Source organism: Salarias fasciatus, chromosome 12 (genome assembly GCF_902148845.1).
Source record: "Salarias fasciatus chromosome 12, fSalaFa1.1, whole genome shotgun sequence".
Classification (NCBI taxonomy): Eukaryota; Metazoa; Chordata; class Actinopteri; order Blenniiformes; family Blenniidae; genus Salarias; species Salarias fasciatus.
In genome coordinates, this window is record NC_043756.1 from 8,947,577 (window position 1) to 8,963,471 (window position 15,895).

The following is a 15,895-nucleotide window of genomic DNA, read 5'->3' on the forward strand; positions in this document are numbered from 1 at the left end:
GGATATCAATACCAATGGAAATTTTGCTGGTTGATGGGCGTAAGGTGGATAATATAAACGGTATCTTGAGATGCGTCTTATCACAGTGGTTCAAGGAGTGGAAGAAAATTAGTGTGTCATGGAAAAACATTTCTTCACACCACACTGTGAAACAAGCAGCTATGACGTTGGCTTTGTTGTCATTCCAATGGGCTCTGTGCACAACTTCATCACTTCCTGAACTTCAGGAGCCTCCTTGTTTCCTGTCTTTCATGATAGGATGAGCTGATTACTGCAGGTGTGTCTGGCCATTTACTGAGGCCAGACACACCTGGATTAATCAGTTCATCCTGTCATGAAAGGCAGGAAACAAGGAGCCTCCTGAAGTTCAGGAAGTGGTGAAGTTGTGCATAGAGTCCATTTTGTTTTTAACCTTCACACACATCCAACATGATCACATTATGAAGAATACAATGCATTACACCAAGTCAGTACTGGTGACAGTTTGTCCTTCCAGGCTCGGCATCAAGCATGATAAGAGAAAGTCCTCGTACTCCTATCTCAGCTTCACTGATTGCTACCACATTTTTTGTGTATCTGTGTCTGCTTTGTGTCTTACTTTATAATTTCAGATACTGTTTTGATCATTTTATGTGATTATTGCCCTTTATTGTGGCCATTTCAGATCTGTTGTGATTCACATTGGGGTTTTTTGTTGTCTTTGTGGTTACAATGTCTTTGTGAGTATTTTATGGTTGTTAGTTCTCGTTTTACATATCTCGTGAATAATATAATGGGATGAATGTTTCATTACCACCATTTAAAAGAAACAAGAAAAATTAGGCAACCATATCAGAACAAACAGATAATAGACAAACTGACAGACAGGTTTCGTCGTCTCTTCCGTGTGATGGACACTGGTGTCATTTTGTGCTTGATAGTTTTGTCTGATTGATTTTGTTTATACTGTTACTCCTTGATTTTTGTGGTTAGTTTTCCTCCTTCTTGTAGTTGTTTGTGTGTACACAGTACTGGCATTTAATGAATTTGTAAATATTTTGTACTTACAAAGTACTTTGTGTCTTTAAACATAGTTCATAGTATTTCTTTTTTTAATGTTGTTTTTCCCAGTAGACCTATGCAGTGATATATCTATGATGAAGAAGTTCAGCTTGAATATCTGCTGCAGGCTTGAATTGGAAACTTGTGAATGTGGATGCATGTGTGTCATTTTATTGACCCAGTGATTCATCGGCCATTCACTCCAGGGTAAGCCTGCAACAGTGCGTGGTTGTTGGAGGTTTCCTGGCTGCTGGCAGAGAGCACAGGCCGGGTATTATGCGCTGCTGTTGACTTTGGGTGTCTTTAGAGGCAGCAGCAGCAGCAGGGTCTGATTCTGCAGGCTGCTCCAACAGAGCATCACATCCTGGTGCCACGTCAGGCCAGTGCCTGCGTCGCTGAGGCTGCGCGTGGTTGGCAGGCTTCTCGGCCAATCAGAGGGCGCCATGGCGGAAGGTGGCTGGCTGTGATTCAGTGGAACGAGAGAGGGGGCGGGGCTTGCTGACAGGCGTTCCCAGCAGAAAAACCAAACTCCTCCACCAGTCTCTCAAACAGACAAGCTGTAGTCATGTGCGGTAAGTAAAGGACTCGTTCTCTAATGACTGTATTCTGTAGGAAATACTGTCTTCCTTCCTATTTAGAGGACATGTAGAGAACCCTGCCTGAAACAGTATTGGCGTCTTTAGCGGTGAAGGTTTAAAATTAGCTCCGGGTGGCTAGCCTGAGTTTGATTAGCTGATGCTGTTAGCTCGCTAAATATAAAGCTGTCGCTGTTTTACGACTCAAACTCCGGCGGTGCTTCATAAAAATGTCAATCTGTGAAGCGATGTCCGGATGTGAGGTTAAACGTATGAGCCGATTTCCTTCTGCTGCTAATGTCAGGAAGCTAATGTGGTCTGCGGTGACATTACTGTGTAACTTTGCTCTAGCTAACATCCATCCCTCTGGGTTTATGCCACATTATGAGTAGTCATGTCTTACTATAGTGTTAAAACAACACCAGCAGCTCCACCGGGCTGTGTGTTGTCTCTGGAGCTCTAATGCTTCTTGTCAGGTTGGTTTGGGGAAACAAGTGTAGGTGGCAATGCTTTGTTTTTACATGTTGTGGTGTGTTTGCTGTTCTCTGTACCTGTGTTACTGATATTTAACATTTCTGCTTTCCGTCACTGTTGACACAATCTGACAGCACCAATCAGACCTGATAGACCAGTTGTTATTCTTGGTTTTCACAATCAAGCGTGTTTCTAATAATACCTGTGTCATGCACCTATCGCCAGTTTAATCTGTCCTTCTCATAGATAGAAAGCCTTCCTCAGGTTGTTGCCTTCCCCTTCCTGCCTTGTTGTATTTTACTGCTTCCCATCACTGCCTCCCTCCATCATTCAGTGTTAGTTAAACCAGGCTGCTGCTTTAGTATTGAGCTGCCTGGTTGTGTAACAGGGTCCCCTCCTTGGCTGGTAAAAGCTTCACTCCTTCCAGGAAGATGGGAACTGAACTGCCAGATGTTTGCAGGAACTAGTGCTGATTATTAAAGTGGTTTGGTAAGATGATATCAGTACTGACATCAGTTGTTACTGCTTTGCAATGGTGTTTAAGATCATCCCGTAATTATACAGAACAATGTGCTTAATCTCGCCGACAAGAGCTGCAATGCAAATACCTTTTAAATGCCAGGGTTGTACTAACCGATCTCCCAGTAAGTTGTTGATCTCACTGATATTCATTTGGTGTTGGTCACTTCCTGAACACCCTACAGTGTTTGAGTGGATGTAGTGAGTGAGATCCATCCAGTGGAAAAGATCGTCTTCTTTGATCTTCAAAAACATAAATTCCCCAATGACTGGGCTATGTTTACAACTTGTGAGAAGAAATTGTTTTGAAACTGGATGATTTTGTGGCTGTTTCCTATTGTGAAACCACAAGACTAATCTTGGTGTATTTTTCTGTCTTTTATGATATGTATCCGGAAGTAGACCAATATTTCTGTTCTTGTGGTTATTCCCATTTACCACATATGTAAAGATGCTCAGCACAATCTCATAACTTTAATATAGTTACTGCATGAAGGTGAAATTGCACTAAGTTAAATAACTGGGGGGGAAAGGTACGTCTACTACAGTCTTGGATTACTTAAAAAATAAACAACAGTCCAGGATTGGTAGCTGTGTAGTTGATTGAAAATTATTGTCTGTGATCGAAGTGAGTGTTCTGTCAGATTAATTGTCAGTAGCTCTGTTACTATAACCCTATTATGTAACTCTCCTGTTTGACTTGTTGGATTGGTCTCCAGATTGAATTGACATCACTGGCTTATCTTCATCTCGCCTTTAATTGCCTGGATTTTTTGTTTTCAGTTAAATCAAAATGTTAATTCAGTGTGAAAATCTACCTAATAACTGTGAGATATGTCTTTACTTTGGCCTTAAATTCTTTATGTCAATAACAGAGTTCCAACCTTGTGCTTTTTATTTTTTCCCCAGGAATCTTTGCCTATCTCAACTACCATGTGCCAAGGACTCGCCGTGAGATCCTTGAGATCCTCCTTAAAGGTCTGCGGCGTCTGGAGTACAGAGGCTACGACTCAGCCGGTGAGAGATTCTATTACTTTGATCCTCATGCACTTATCTCTCTGAGCAGGTTAGTGTTTAATAGACAAATAACACAGCATTGAAGTGATTTCATCGCACGCTTTGATGTTTAGCTGGATTCTTCTAATGGACACAAACCAGAACTGAATTATTGAGCGGCCCTCATTTTTCTTGGTTAGATGAGCTGTACCACTCCAGTCACTCAGATCTGAAATGTTTTTGCCTGCAGTGATTGAATATCTCAGGGAAATCATAGTAGCGTCATAAAACAGTTTTTGTTCAACACACTAGTATCTAAAGTCTTATCAGTGCACGGCTCGTATCATATGTTGTGTTTTCCCTGTCAGGTGTGGGGATCGACGGCGGAAACGTGAAGGAGTGGGAGTCAAACGCAAAGTCCATCCAGCTGATTAAGCAACGTGGAAAAGTGAAGGCTCTCGATGAGGAAATCCACAGTAAGCTGAAAATCAGACCTTCACTTAAACACAGTGTCTGATTGAATCCATCAAGAGATCGAAACTTAAATTTTGTCTCCATCTGTATAATTTTGTTTTTTGGATGAAAAGGAGTTCTGTACAAACAATACAAAGAGATTGCACAGTGCAATAAAAATGAAGTGAAACAGCACAAATATATCAGTAAAGCCAGACGTCAAAAAATATATCCGTAAAAATAAAATGCACATGTAACAAAAGACCTAAAATGACACAAAAATCGCGTAGGAGGCATGGATGTAATGAGATCAAGTTAATTGAATTAAATCTGCAAACGTTGCCTCTGTGGGCGTGCACTCAGTGGTCATTGTGCACTCTGCTGCAGTTGGGATTGTGAGTGTGATCTGTGTTTGGGTTGTGTGTTTTGTGCTCTTCAGAACAGCAGGACATCGACTTGGACGTGGAGTTTGATGTTCACCTCGGCATCGCTCACACCCGCTGGGCCACACACGGCGAACCCAGCCCCATCAACAGCCACCCACAGAGATCCGACAAGTCCAACGGTGAGTTGCCTCAAAGAGAGAAAACAACTCCGCTCTGCACAGATAAGACTTTTATTGGTATTCCTTGGTGTGCCAATGCCAAGACATCTCGTGGATGATGTTTTTTGATTTCAGAGTTCATTGTTATTCACAACGGGATCATCACCAACTACAAAGACCTGAGGAAATTCTTGGTGAGCATGTTTTTCCTAAGAAGAAAACGTTTAGAAAAAAAAAAAGACTTTATAGAAGTTTAATTATGATAGTTACTTTGAACTTTGTCTCCACAGGAGAGCAAAGGCTACGAGTTTGAGTCGGAGACTGACACGGAGACCATCGCCAAGCTGGTGAAGTACATGTACGACAACCGGGAGAGTGACGACATCAGCTTCGCCACGCTGGTTGAGCGTGTGATCCAGCAGCTGGTGAGGACTTGGCGATGCCGCCCGCAGTTAGTGAGGAGACGAAAAGAGCCCGTCTGACATGTTTGTTCTTCCACCTGGCAGGAGGGAGCGTTTGCACTGGTCTTCAAAAGTGTCCATTATCCCGCAGAGGCAGTTGGCACAAGGTGCGCCCGTGGAGTTTTGTTTTCATTAATCAGAGCAGTTTTGTTTAAACCTCAGAGAGTTTCCAACGATGCTGATGAAATGCCTACACGAATATGATATTTATAGTTTTAAGTTGACAGATTGTGTTACACTCTTTCCTAAACTTGTATTTATTTATTTTTCCCATGGTTTTCTTTTCTTCTTGCAGAGACAGTCCTCACTTTACAGTTTGATGTAACATAAGTAAATGTTTGTTTTTGTGTGCGTTTTTGTGCAGGAGGGGCAGTCCTCTGCTGATCGGAGTGCGCAGTGACCACAAGCTGTCCACCGATCACATTCCTGTGCTCTACCGCTCTTGTAATTGCAGTTTGTGTGTCTGATCTTCATTCGTCCACAGTACTGTCTCTGGAGAAGTGTGACTCAGGGTTTGGTTTCTTTTTATTTCCCCAGCTGGTAAAGACAAGAAGAGCTGCAGCGCTCTCCCCAGGACGGGCCAGGACACCTGCCTTTTCCCCGTGGACGAGAAAGCCGTGGAGTACTACTTTGCCTCTGATGCAAGGTCAGCAGACATCTGTGTCTCTCCCTCGACATTTCTGCAGCGCACCAAGACTCTTTGTGAAAACTTGCGCTATGGTTTTTTTTTACACAAAACTAATGTTTGGTGCGGTCCTGTGACAGTGCGGTGATCGAGCACACAAACCGTGTGATCTTTCTGGAGGATGACGACGTGGCCGCCGTGTCGGACGGATGTCTGTCCATCCACAGGATAAAGCGCAGAGTCGGAGACTACCCGGCTCGGGCCATCCAGACCTTGCAGATGGAGCTGCAGCAGATCATGAAGGGTGAGTGGAGGGACAGCTGCTGCTGTTCATGTCTTCTGCCTGACATTTTCTCGCCCGTGGCGATATTTGCGAATGCATCATTTGTCCTCTTCCTTGTAATTTTGGGTTGAACCCTGTTTTTTTTTTTTTGTGTCTGTCACAGTAAATGTCTTCTTGTTTCTGTTTCTGAGCCCTGAGGCTGACCTTTTTATCATCCAGGCCTTTCTGCATCAGTGGCTTCCTCAGGGAAGACACTGCTGTTTACATGACCTCTGACCCTCACCCCAACACACCCTCTTCTGAAGATGACTCTCTGTGCACTCAGGACGGAGTAAAACCTTGTTTTTGTCCAACTAATGACAGAGACCATTCTTCTTAAACCAACAAATCAATGCCGACAAGTTTTCATACTGTCGTATGATGTTTCCAGCTCTAATTGGGGTAATTTTTTTCCTTGAATGAGAGAAATATTCAAATTAACACTCATCCAACCTATAACACTTGTTAAAATTGAGTGAAATAGAAAGCAAATTAAAATAGCTCCATCAGTACGAAGCAGAACAAAAGCATAAAAGATTGACAGGAAACGTTGATCTGAATGAGATTAAGCTGGATCGAAAGGTTTCAGTCCTGCTCTTTGAAACAGCTGGCCTGAGAGGTCAAACCGGTTTATGCAAAGCAGTATTTACTCGTCTGTGCCAACACTGTCATGACTTGAACGATATAACTCGGCTATGACATTGTGATCAAAGCCAGTTGCGGAGTCTGTCATCACTGTCATAATTTACTAATTATAGATCTGAACGCATCGTTCCTAATGTGTTTTTGGGGTTTAGTTTTCCAGCAGAGGGCAGTAGTAAGCTGATGTTGGCTGCGCTGGACATTCCTTTGCGGTCCTGTCATTACTCAGCCTCTCTCCTCCGCCTCATTTTTTTGGGGCCTTTCTGCTGAATAACCTAATTCGCTTGACCCAAATTGCCATCATAGGCAGGCTGAAGAACCGTCTCATTTTTCACTGTCACCGTGCGTGATTGATTGGAGAACAGTATCTCCCTGATGTGTCTTGTTTGTTTTATATCATTTTAGTGATGACTTATCTTGTGGCTTCAAATATGTTATTAATGCGCCAAAAACATTTGCAACGCCCTGCCTTTCTGCTCCAGAAAAGCCTTGTTATTGGTGAAATGCTGTAAAGAGGTTGTTCTCCCTTCAGCCCTCAGATTTCTTTTACAAGATCTTAATGTGGGTCAACAAGGCTTTTCCTCAGACTCTCATGTGGGCTCCAACTTTATATAAAGTCCACAAGTGTGTGCTTAAGGGACATTAACCTCTTTTTTTTTTTTTTTTAAGTGTTTGTAATGATTCTCTAATACCCGGCCTTCCTACCACAGGAAACTTCAGCTCCTTCATGCAGAAGGAGATCTTTGAACAGCCGGAGTCTGTGGTGAACACCATGAGAGGAAGAGTGAACTTCGACAACAACTCAGGTTAGAGAGGCGTCCTTTCTGTTTTCCCCCTTGGAGCAGTGAAGCAGTCCTTCTTTTACGTTTTTCCCAAACTGTGGGATCGTCGAGGTTTGAGCTGCTCCTGAGAGTTTAAACAGATGCTCCTACTGTCATCCTGTTCTTGCATTTACCTTTTTTGCGATTGAGCCGAAGTGCCTGTGGAATTACCTTTAATTCAGCACTTCTCTAAAGAGAAGGTCACTACGCCGTATTTATATATGCCGCCTGCATTTCACAATTAAGTGAAGTAATGAACCCATCTCTTACCATTTGCTTCATCCCACATGAATAATTCAGCAGAATTGCATACATTTTTCTTCTGCATGCGCTACGTTGTCGGTGACGGCTTCAGCATCCTCTCTTCAGGGATCGGTTTTAATGAGGTGGAAAATAACGGAGCAGAATGATGGATTAACTGTCCGATGTGCTTCACAGTGACGCTCGGCGGGCTGAAGGATCACATCAAAGAGATTCAGAGGTGTCGGCGACTAATCCTCATTGCCTGTGGCACCAGCTACCACGCCGGCGTAGCAGTGAGTAGCATATGAAAACGTGCGAGGGTACCTGCGTCCTGGCAGCGTTTATCCTGAGCTGTCCGCCGCTGCTCCCTCAGACCCGTCAGGTCCTGGAGGAGCTCACCGAGCTGCCCGTCATGGTGGAGCTGGCCAGCGACTTCATGGACAGGAACACGCCCGTCTTCAGGGACGACGTCTGCTTCTTCATCAGCCAGTCAGGTGTGAAGCCCGGTGCCATCTCGAATTAATCGAATTCTGACTTCCGCTTTGTATTCTGCCTCCTGACTGCGGGAGCTCTTCTGATTCATCTTCCTGTCAGCAGCGCTGACGCTTTATCAGGTTGAGGTTTCCAACTTGGACTGCTCTTCAGCAGCTCTGAATTTAAAAAAAAAAAAAAAAAAGAACCTTGTGTGTGTGTTTGAGTGTGTGTGTCCCCACGTGTTCAGTTGAGGGCTTTGTGGTTTTTCCTAAAATGCAGTCTTAACTCGTTCCAATGCGGCGCAGAAGCAATTTCCTAAAAATCCAATAAATCAGGCTGTTTTATTGTCAGAACGGTTCCATCGCATTAACTGCTGCTCTCTCCCCGTCTGCCAACCCCGCAGGGGAGACCGCCGACAGCCTCATGGCCCTCCGCTACTGTAAGGAGAGGGGGGCTCTGACTGTGGGCATCACCAACACAGTGGGCAGCTCCATTTCCAGGGAGACCGACTGCGGGGTCCACATCAACGCTGGGCCAGAGGTCGGAGTGGCCAGTACCAAGGTAATGTCTGCAGATTGAGTCATGCAACCCTCATGTGTGTCGCGAAGCGGTTTTGAATCGTCTTCATATTTATATTCACAACACCTTTTGCCTCGCAAAGATAAAGTCGTGAGTTGCAGGATTTCAACATGGAGAATCTCATGACAGCAGGGTTCAAGTCTGCGTCATTCTGGTCCCGCTTTGTTGCATCAGCTTCTAAATGAACGCCCTGGAACGATGAATGAAACCCAGATGAAAACTCCATCGCAAATCTAATCTGGCCTTTGTATGCTGGCGCTGTCCTGTGATCCCACAGGGAGCTGAGGAGGCCTGATATTCTCATCTTGCCTTATGTAAAGCTAAGACACTTGGTTTTTATGCCTCTCCTCCTTCTCAAACCTTGTAACTGAAAAGATTTGCCAGCTGGGATTCAGAATGGAGGAAAAGAACTTAGTGCAAAAGTAGAGAGAGAGGAGCAGGTCCCTGTGTGCCCCGGCCCTTGGGCTTGGCTCAGCGACTCTCGTGCTGCTCCAAAGCAGCAGAGCACGCCTCAGAGACGCCATCATTTACTGCCTGGCTGGCTGGGCCACACACCCACCTCGACCAAATGCTTCTGATTTACAACCCAGCTCATCGAGTGGCTGGAACACATGCATGGCACCCAAGTGCCGAATGACTCCAGTTTTATCTTCTTGATCTCAGTTTTATGCTAATTTGAATTTTGTGTCAACTGGAACAAAGAAAAAAGGGCTTGTTTTCTTATAATCACGAGTCATGTCATAATTAAGACTTCAAAACCCAGTTCTTTGATGGAATCATCAGCTAGCCGTCAGTTCTTAAATGACGAGGTTACAGAGTTTTTTTTTTTTAGTTTATGAAGCTTCATTACTTGTCGGCTATTTGTAAGTGTTGTCACATTTGCAGCCTCACAGTTGGTGTGTTCTCCATGAAAACATATTGAAACACCACAGTTTTTGATGTGGAATAAGTACATCGCCACATCTGAGCTGACAGAATGGATTTTCAAAGTTGTGAGGTACTGTGGTTGGCATCAAAAGCAAAAAAAAAGAAAGAAAGTCAGCGCAAGGCGTTTATAGCAGATTTCTTGGCCCTACACATTGGCATTTCTGAGTCCGAAGGGTCCTGTGAGTTGACTTGGCTTCACTCGAACGCTGATTAAATCTCCCAAATGGGCATGGAAGGCCTCCAAACATGCTTCGCGATGAAGGGAGGGGCGGCGGTGACGGCACGCACAGAGCCTCAGATGTACAGAGGTTACGAGCCCCGGCGTTTTCAGCGTGATCAGCGAGAGAACGCTTCATCAGGACAGGCTGCGCGTTCACTGAAGATTTGGGGATTGAACAGCACTACCTTGGCAAATAGTGGCCGACACTAACTTTCAGCATCCTCGCTTCATCTTAGAAATTAATTCTGTAGGTAATCATAAAGATACTTTTCTCTCTCTAACTTTTTTTTTCTCCTCTGCAGGCCTACACCAGTCAGTTTGTGGCCCTGATCATGTTTGCGCTCCTGATGTGCGACGACAGGATCTCCATGCAGCCCAGACGCCGGGAGATAATCCAGGGGCTGAAAGTGCTTCCAGGTAATTCAAGACAAACGTATTCTGGTCCATCCAAGGAAATCCTGATCTCTCTGGGCATCAGTCAACATATGCTGTGTATAAATCATGCAAATAAACTGATTTGACATGTATGGATGCTGAATGAGAAGCAGCTCACGTTGCAAAAACCGAGCACATGAAAAGGCCTGTTTGACTTTCTGTGTAATAATTTTCCTGGACGAGGAAGCGCCGTGATGAGAGGAGGATCATTCCTCCCACTGCCTCCCTGCTCTCGATGTTTCTTGCTGCTGTGGCTTTTGGCTGCAGGGGCTCGCATGCCTCTGTGGATCTAAAGCACATGATGGCATGTCGCAAATGGTGAAATAATGAGGAATGTCTGCCACTCCCTGCCTTTCCAATATGAGCTGATTGAGTCCAGGTCCCACTGTGCAGCTCACAACAATGCCTTGTGTTTGTGAAGTTTTGTTGCTTCCAATCAGCCTCACTGCTCTCTCTCTGTTGTGTCTGTGTTAGATCTGATTAAGGAGGTCTTGAGCTTGGACGATGAGATCCAGAAGTTGGCGCAAGAGTTGTACCAGCAGAAGAGTGTGCTCATCATGGGCAGAGGCTACCATTACGCAACCTGCCTGGAGGGAGCGCTGGTGAGCAGGGGCATCAGTTTAATCTGATTTCATTAAACGGATGGTGTAAATGTAAAATATATGTTTAGATTGAAGTTTAATTTGTGGCTCCTTGTCTTCCGGTGTAGAAAATCAAGGAAATCACGTACATGCATTCAGAGGGCATCCTGGCCGGAGAGCTGAAGCACGGTCCTCTGGCGCTGGTGGATAAACTCATGCCGGTCATCATGATCATCATGAGAGACCACACCTACACCAAGTGTCAGAACGCCCTGCAGCAGGTCGTTGCCCGCCAGGTAAAATAATGAAAACAAATAAAGAGACAGGGTCATTAATGTCCCAAGCCTTTAATGCTCTTTCTGTATTTTCACACTGTTGTACTTTAATGTGGTTAAAGCATGGATTTACAGTGTGCATAAGCAATTTCCATTCATATTCTATCTCTCACAAAATCCTGATATTTATCTGGCTTTATTTTCCTCTTGTGATATGGTTGGTTATAAAGTCATGAGATCTGTTTATTTTATCACGGAGAGGGTTTTTTTTATACATATTTTTAAACCTTTTTGCTGAGCAGAGCAGGTTTTGTGCATGTCAGGATAATTTCCATTGCCGTGTGTGCGCCGCGCCTCTGCCCCTTCACCTCAGTAAATACGGGAGTGTCTGGGTCAGCGTGACCTCACTGCCTGTAATCTGCTGCAGATGGGGATTTTAAGAGGTGTGAAAATCAGATGAGGGATTAAATTATGCCAAAGGGACATCTTTAGAGTTTGACTCTCCGTGACGTCCATGCGAGTGACATTTAAAGCCTTCTGCCTGACTTCCAGGGCCGCCCCATTGTGATCTGTGACAAAGACGATTACGAAACCATCAAAAACTCCAGCCGCACCATCAAAGTGCCTCACTGCGTGGACTGCCTGCAGGGCATCCTGAGCGTCATCCCTCTGCAGCTGCTGTCCTTCCACCTCGCCGTCCTCCGAGGTTACGACGTGAGTACCGTCCCCCCGGGCTCAGCAGCAGCTCACAAACAGCAAGACTCTTCTAGTTGAGGCTTTTCTCATCTGATAACACACTGCATGTATTCAGGCCTGAGTGACTCCAGAATCCCTTATCTCCGCTCCGAAGAGTGCACAGGTTTACAGGGTGAAGTTAGTACATTCAGAATCGTAAGATTGCGCAATCGGAAAAAAGGAGGGCTTGTTTTATCGTAACCCTGGCGTCCCTGCACTCCTGAACTATTATGCTGACAGTCACGGTTCAGCTCGGAGTCAACATCCAGTGTCTCAGTGCAGATCAGCGCCTCCGACTCACTGCTGGAGTAACCCAATACTGTTTTTAATGATTTAAAAGCCCAAACTCAGAAAACCACATTAAAACTGATCTCCAGGTTCACTGCCATCGTAAAACAATTGCAAGGTTTTTGCAACATGACACCAATAAATTTAAGCCAAAATCAACGATATGATCTTGATTTAGATTTTCTTTGACCTGAAACTTCTAAACACGGAGTAAATCTCAGCTGACAGCGAACAACAGGCAGAGTACAGAATAGCGAGCTTGTTATCTGTGATGCAGGGAAACGTGGTCAGGATGAGACGCACGTCTTGATTAAAAGCCGTATTTGGATTTTGGAAACAAACCAGAACACCCATAAACAATGCACAGGCAGGGAAAACATGCAAACTCCCCACTGGAAAGCTATAAATCAACCTGTAGTGTTATCGTGAGGCGTGCGTGCAAACATGATTTATTAATTTCCTCATGAAAGCCGAGGCTGCCCCGGCAATCTGCTCCTAATAGTTTCTTTTTATGTATGAAGACAACCTGTTATTTATCAGAACCCGTCTCTCGCTGTTGTATCTTTTTTGGATCGCCCGCCGTACTGAAGCACGTTAAAGGTCAAAGTCAAATGCTTTACCGCGGCGCCGCCTGTAAATAACGTCGGTGCTGAGTCGGCTTCTTCTTCAAACAGATATCCTGAAAGTGCAAACATTCAGCTCCATCATATTCTTACCCCACTTTTTTTTTTTTTTTTTTTGACTGAGTGAAGAGAATTGCTTGAGCCAGGTGTTTAGTTTAAAGAAAGAAAAAAGCAGCTGCCATATCACTGGCTCTCACATGAAAGCGTGTTTTTGTTGAGATGGTGGTAAATTGCGCCGGATCGCTTGACAGCAGCCACTTTCACGGCCGAAGATTGTCAGGTTGGAAATGACGTGTCCCGTTCAAACGCAGGTGGACTGTCCAAGAAACCTGGCCAAGTCTGTGACAGTGGAGTGAAACGCACCATTCATCACCTGACGTCGGCAACAACAGAAGCCTGGCAGACACACGGGGACACCGAGACGGCGTCCGGACGAAGAAACCCAGACACGTCCCACTTCTCTGCCCGCTTGCTCTTTTTAATGCAATCATCTTTCTCGACGGTCGTGTATCTTACTGTTGCATATTATCTGTAGTTCACTGTCTATCCCCTCCAGTCGTGATTGTCGTTATTTCGTTGTCTGTGATGTTGTTTTGTCTGTGGTGGCAGGGACTGGGCTGGCACTTCAACCATCTGCTGTGAACGCGTAAACAACTGACAGTTGATCATTCAGGTTTCTCCACACGGGTGCTCCAAACTCAGAAGAAGCCCTCCATGTTTATTTGAGCGTGTTAGTCTCTCTGGTAGCTGACGTCAAAACTCGACTGACAGAAATACAGTTTCAGGACCTTGCTGGCTCATTCACAGGTTTAGTGCAATGATTTGTAGGTTGGTTGGGTTTTTTTTTTTTTTGTTTTGTTTTTCTTTGGCAGCTAATTATCTGAAGTGTCTTCATTCCGTAGTTGAAGTAAATCAGTCTTTAATCATTCCAAGTCACAGGTCTTCTTCTTTTTAGAATTTCAGCCCAGTTTTCCAGCCTCAGTAACTTTACGGACTTTCTTCTGAATGTACTGAAGTAGAAACATCAGAAGTCAGATTACTTAAGAATCTTGTAAATACACAACTGTACTGTGTCTTCTTGAACTGGTCTCGTCTTTGGATCTCATGTTCTGCAGTTCAAACGCTGGTCTGGGTGCCTTCAGTTAGTGAGAATAAGTCTTGTTTACTGAAGACCCGCAGTAGAAGGAAGACTGTGCTTCTTCTCGTTTCTGGTTTACAGTGTTTTCACGTAAACCACGAACTGAAGTAATTAATGTGAGGTGCTCACCTGCAGTAGAAATTGCACAGTCGCCAGCCCACACTCTGCCACCATCACTGCTGCAATCACATTATTGGGACCATTTGTACTTCATAGCTTTGTTATATTTTAGTCTCTTTTTTTTTCTATTATTGGAGTTAATATTTTTGTTTGGAAATTGAATGTTACCATCATTTTAAAATGTCAAACCAAAATTGTTGTAACGGCTTTGGCAGTTGTAAACCAAAACATAGATTTTATATGTTCATGTAATGTTTTTGTAGCCACGTGTGCGGATGCCTTTAGGTTGTGTCACATTGTGAAGTCCAAAGGGAGCGTATACACAGCTACACGGCAGTATGTCACACCGTAGATGTTTACTTCAGTAGGAAAGTCTCCTGCCAGCTGTGTGTGTGAGTATGTGTGTGAGAGAGAGATCCCAGATGTCTTTTATTCAAAAGCCAAGAAAAGACTGATTATGTGCACACAACTTTGCATCAGTGAAGAAACAGGAGCTGCATGTCTTTTAAAAAACCATCTGACGTTTGAAAATGTTTATCTTGCTTCTGCAGTCGAGCCTTAACTTTTAATTTGTTTGCAGCTCTTCGTCTCATCTCGAAGCTTTTCCTGAGCCAGTGATAGGGTTTAAAACTGGACGACGTTGTTACAGGTACTTTTCGTAACCCGCGCTAGAAAACTTTGATTTCTCGGTTGGATGCGTTAACAAACGGACACGACACTGAATCTGAGCGCCGTCTGCTGGGTTACAGAGGGGGTGGGGCACTATTTATTAGTGGAAATGATGCAATAAAGTGTCAAGTACTTCTCTTTTCGAAGCGTTTCCGGTCATTCAATGAGACACACGGTAATCCACGATACACCTGGTTGTAAACATCTAAAATAAAAAGTGAGTCTTTATTAAACTGTTCAAACACTGTTTCATTATATTTTTAAAAGGTATTTAAAAGGACATTTAAACATACGGACAGAAGGTTACAAGTCATTTCCAGCATCTTTTCTCTCACTGTGTGTGAACTCTCTAGATATTTACAGACACTGCTTAAAGTGAGGATAAAGGCCAGGAAAAGCCCAGAGCCTGGGAAGCAGACACCAGTGTTCTGACGCAGCTCCAGAAAGTCATGAAGGTGGCGACGCTCAGCCTCGCGTTGGCGCACAGAGCTTGGAGGACAGACGCTGCCGCACTGGCGATGGCGAAGCCGGTCCTCCAGATGGAAAACGAACACTGGCAGAGAGTTGGAACGAGCAGCAGAGCCGCCCGGACCGGCTGTAACCACGCCACACATCTCCCTCCGCCGCCGCCCAGGAGGGAGCAGCTGCCGTCTCTAAGGGCTCCTGATGGAGTCCAGGTGGAGCAGCTTGAACGTCCGCGCCGGGCCCAGTCCTCTCGTGAGAAACGCGCCCTGGCCAGCGTCCGCCTGAGGAAGCCGTTCAGCTTCAGCAGGACCGAGAGGTAGAGAGCGAGCCCGGTGGTGACAGCAAGTGCAGTCCTCAGGAGGAATTCGCTGCACTCGCTAGCCACGAGGATGGCCTCACACGCTGCCGCACACTGGGTGGAGATCACTGCTGCAAGCCTGATCAGATTCAGTCTCCATCTCCCAGCCATGAGGAGCAGCGAGGGTAGTTTCCCATGAGTAAAGATCATCCTGTGAAGCACTGCAGGCGATTCACCGGTTTACAAAGTGAAGTAGCACACTTCTCTTAGCTCTGAGCTTGATTTGTTTTGTCCACTAAGCCAGGGCCTCCTCCAGAATGGTGTTCTCTCTCTTGCCAACCAGTAGAACCAC

At 44.9% G+C, this 15,895-nt stretch overlaps 1 protein-coding gene across 1 annotated transcript; it reads left to right on the plus strand.

The window, feature by feature from the left end:
• The first annotated feature begins 1,533 nt into the window (after window positions 1–1,533).
• On the plus strand, window positions 1,534–15,008 carry gfpt1 (glutamine--fructose-6-phosphate transaminase 1). The gene is made up of 19 exons (XM_030104603.1): window positions 1,534–1,613; window positions 3,519–3,626; window positions 3,974–4,081; window positions 4,498–4,623; window positions 4,738–4,796; window positions 4,893–5,027; window positions 5,109–5,170; window positions 5,428–5,507; window positions 5,601–5,709; window positions 5,829–5,992; window positions 7,363–7,458; window positions 7,912–8,009; window positions 8,090–8,210; window positions 8,594–8,751; window positions 10,219–10,333; window positions 10,826–10,953; window positions 11,061–11,228; window positions 11,760–11,921; window positions 13,165–15,008. The coding sequence occupies exons 1-19, from the start codon at window positions 1,607–1,609 to the stop codon at window positions 13,207–13,209; spliced, it is 2,049 nt and encodes a 682-aa protein (XP_029960463.1). The 5' UTR covers window positions 1,534–1,606; the 3' UTR covers window positions 13,210–15,008.
• Window positions 15,009–15,895: the final 887 nt, after the last annotated feature.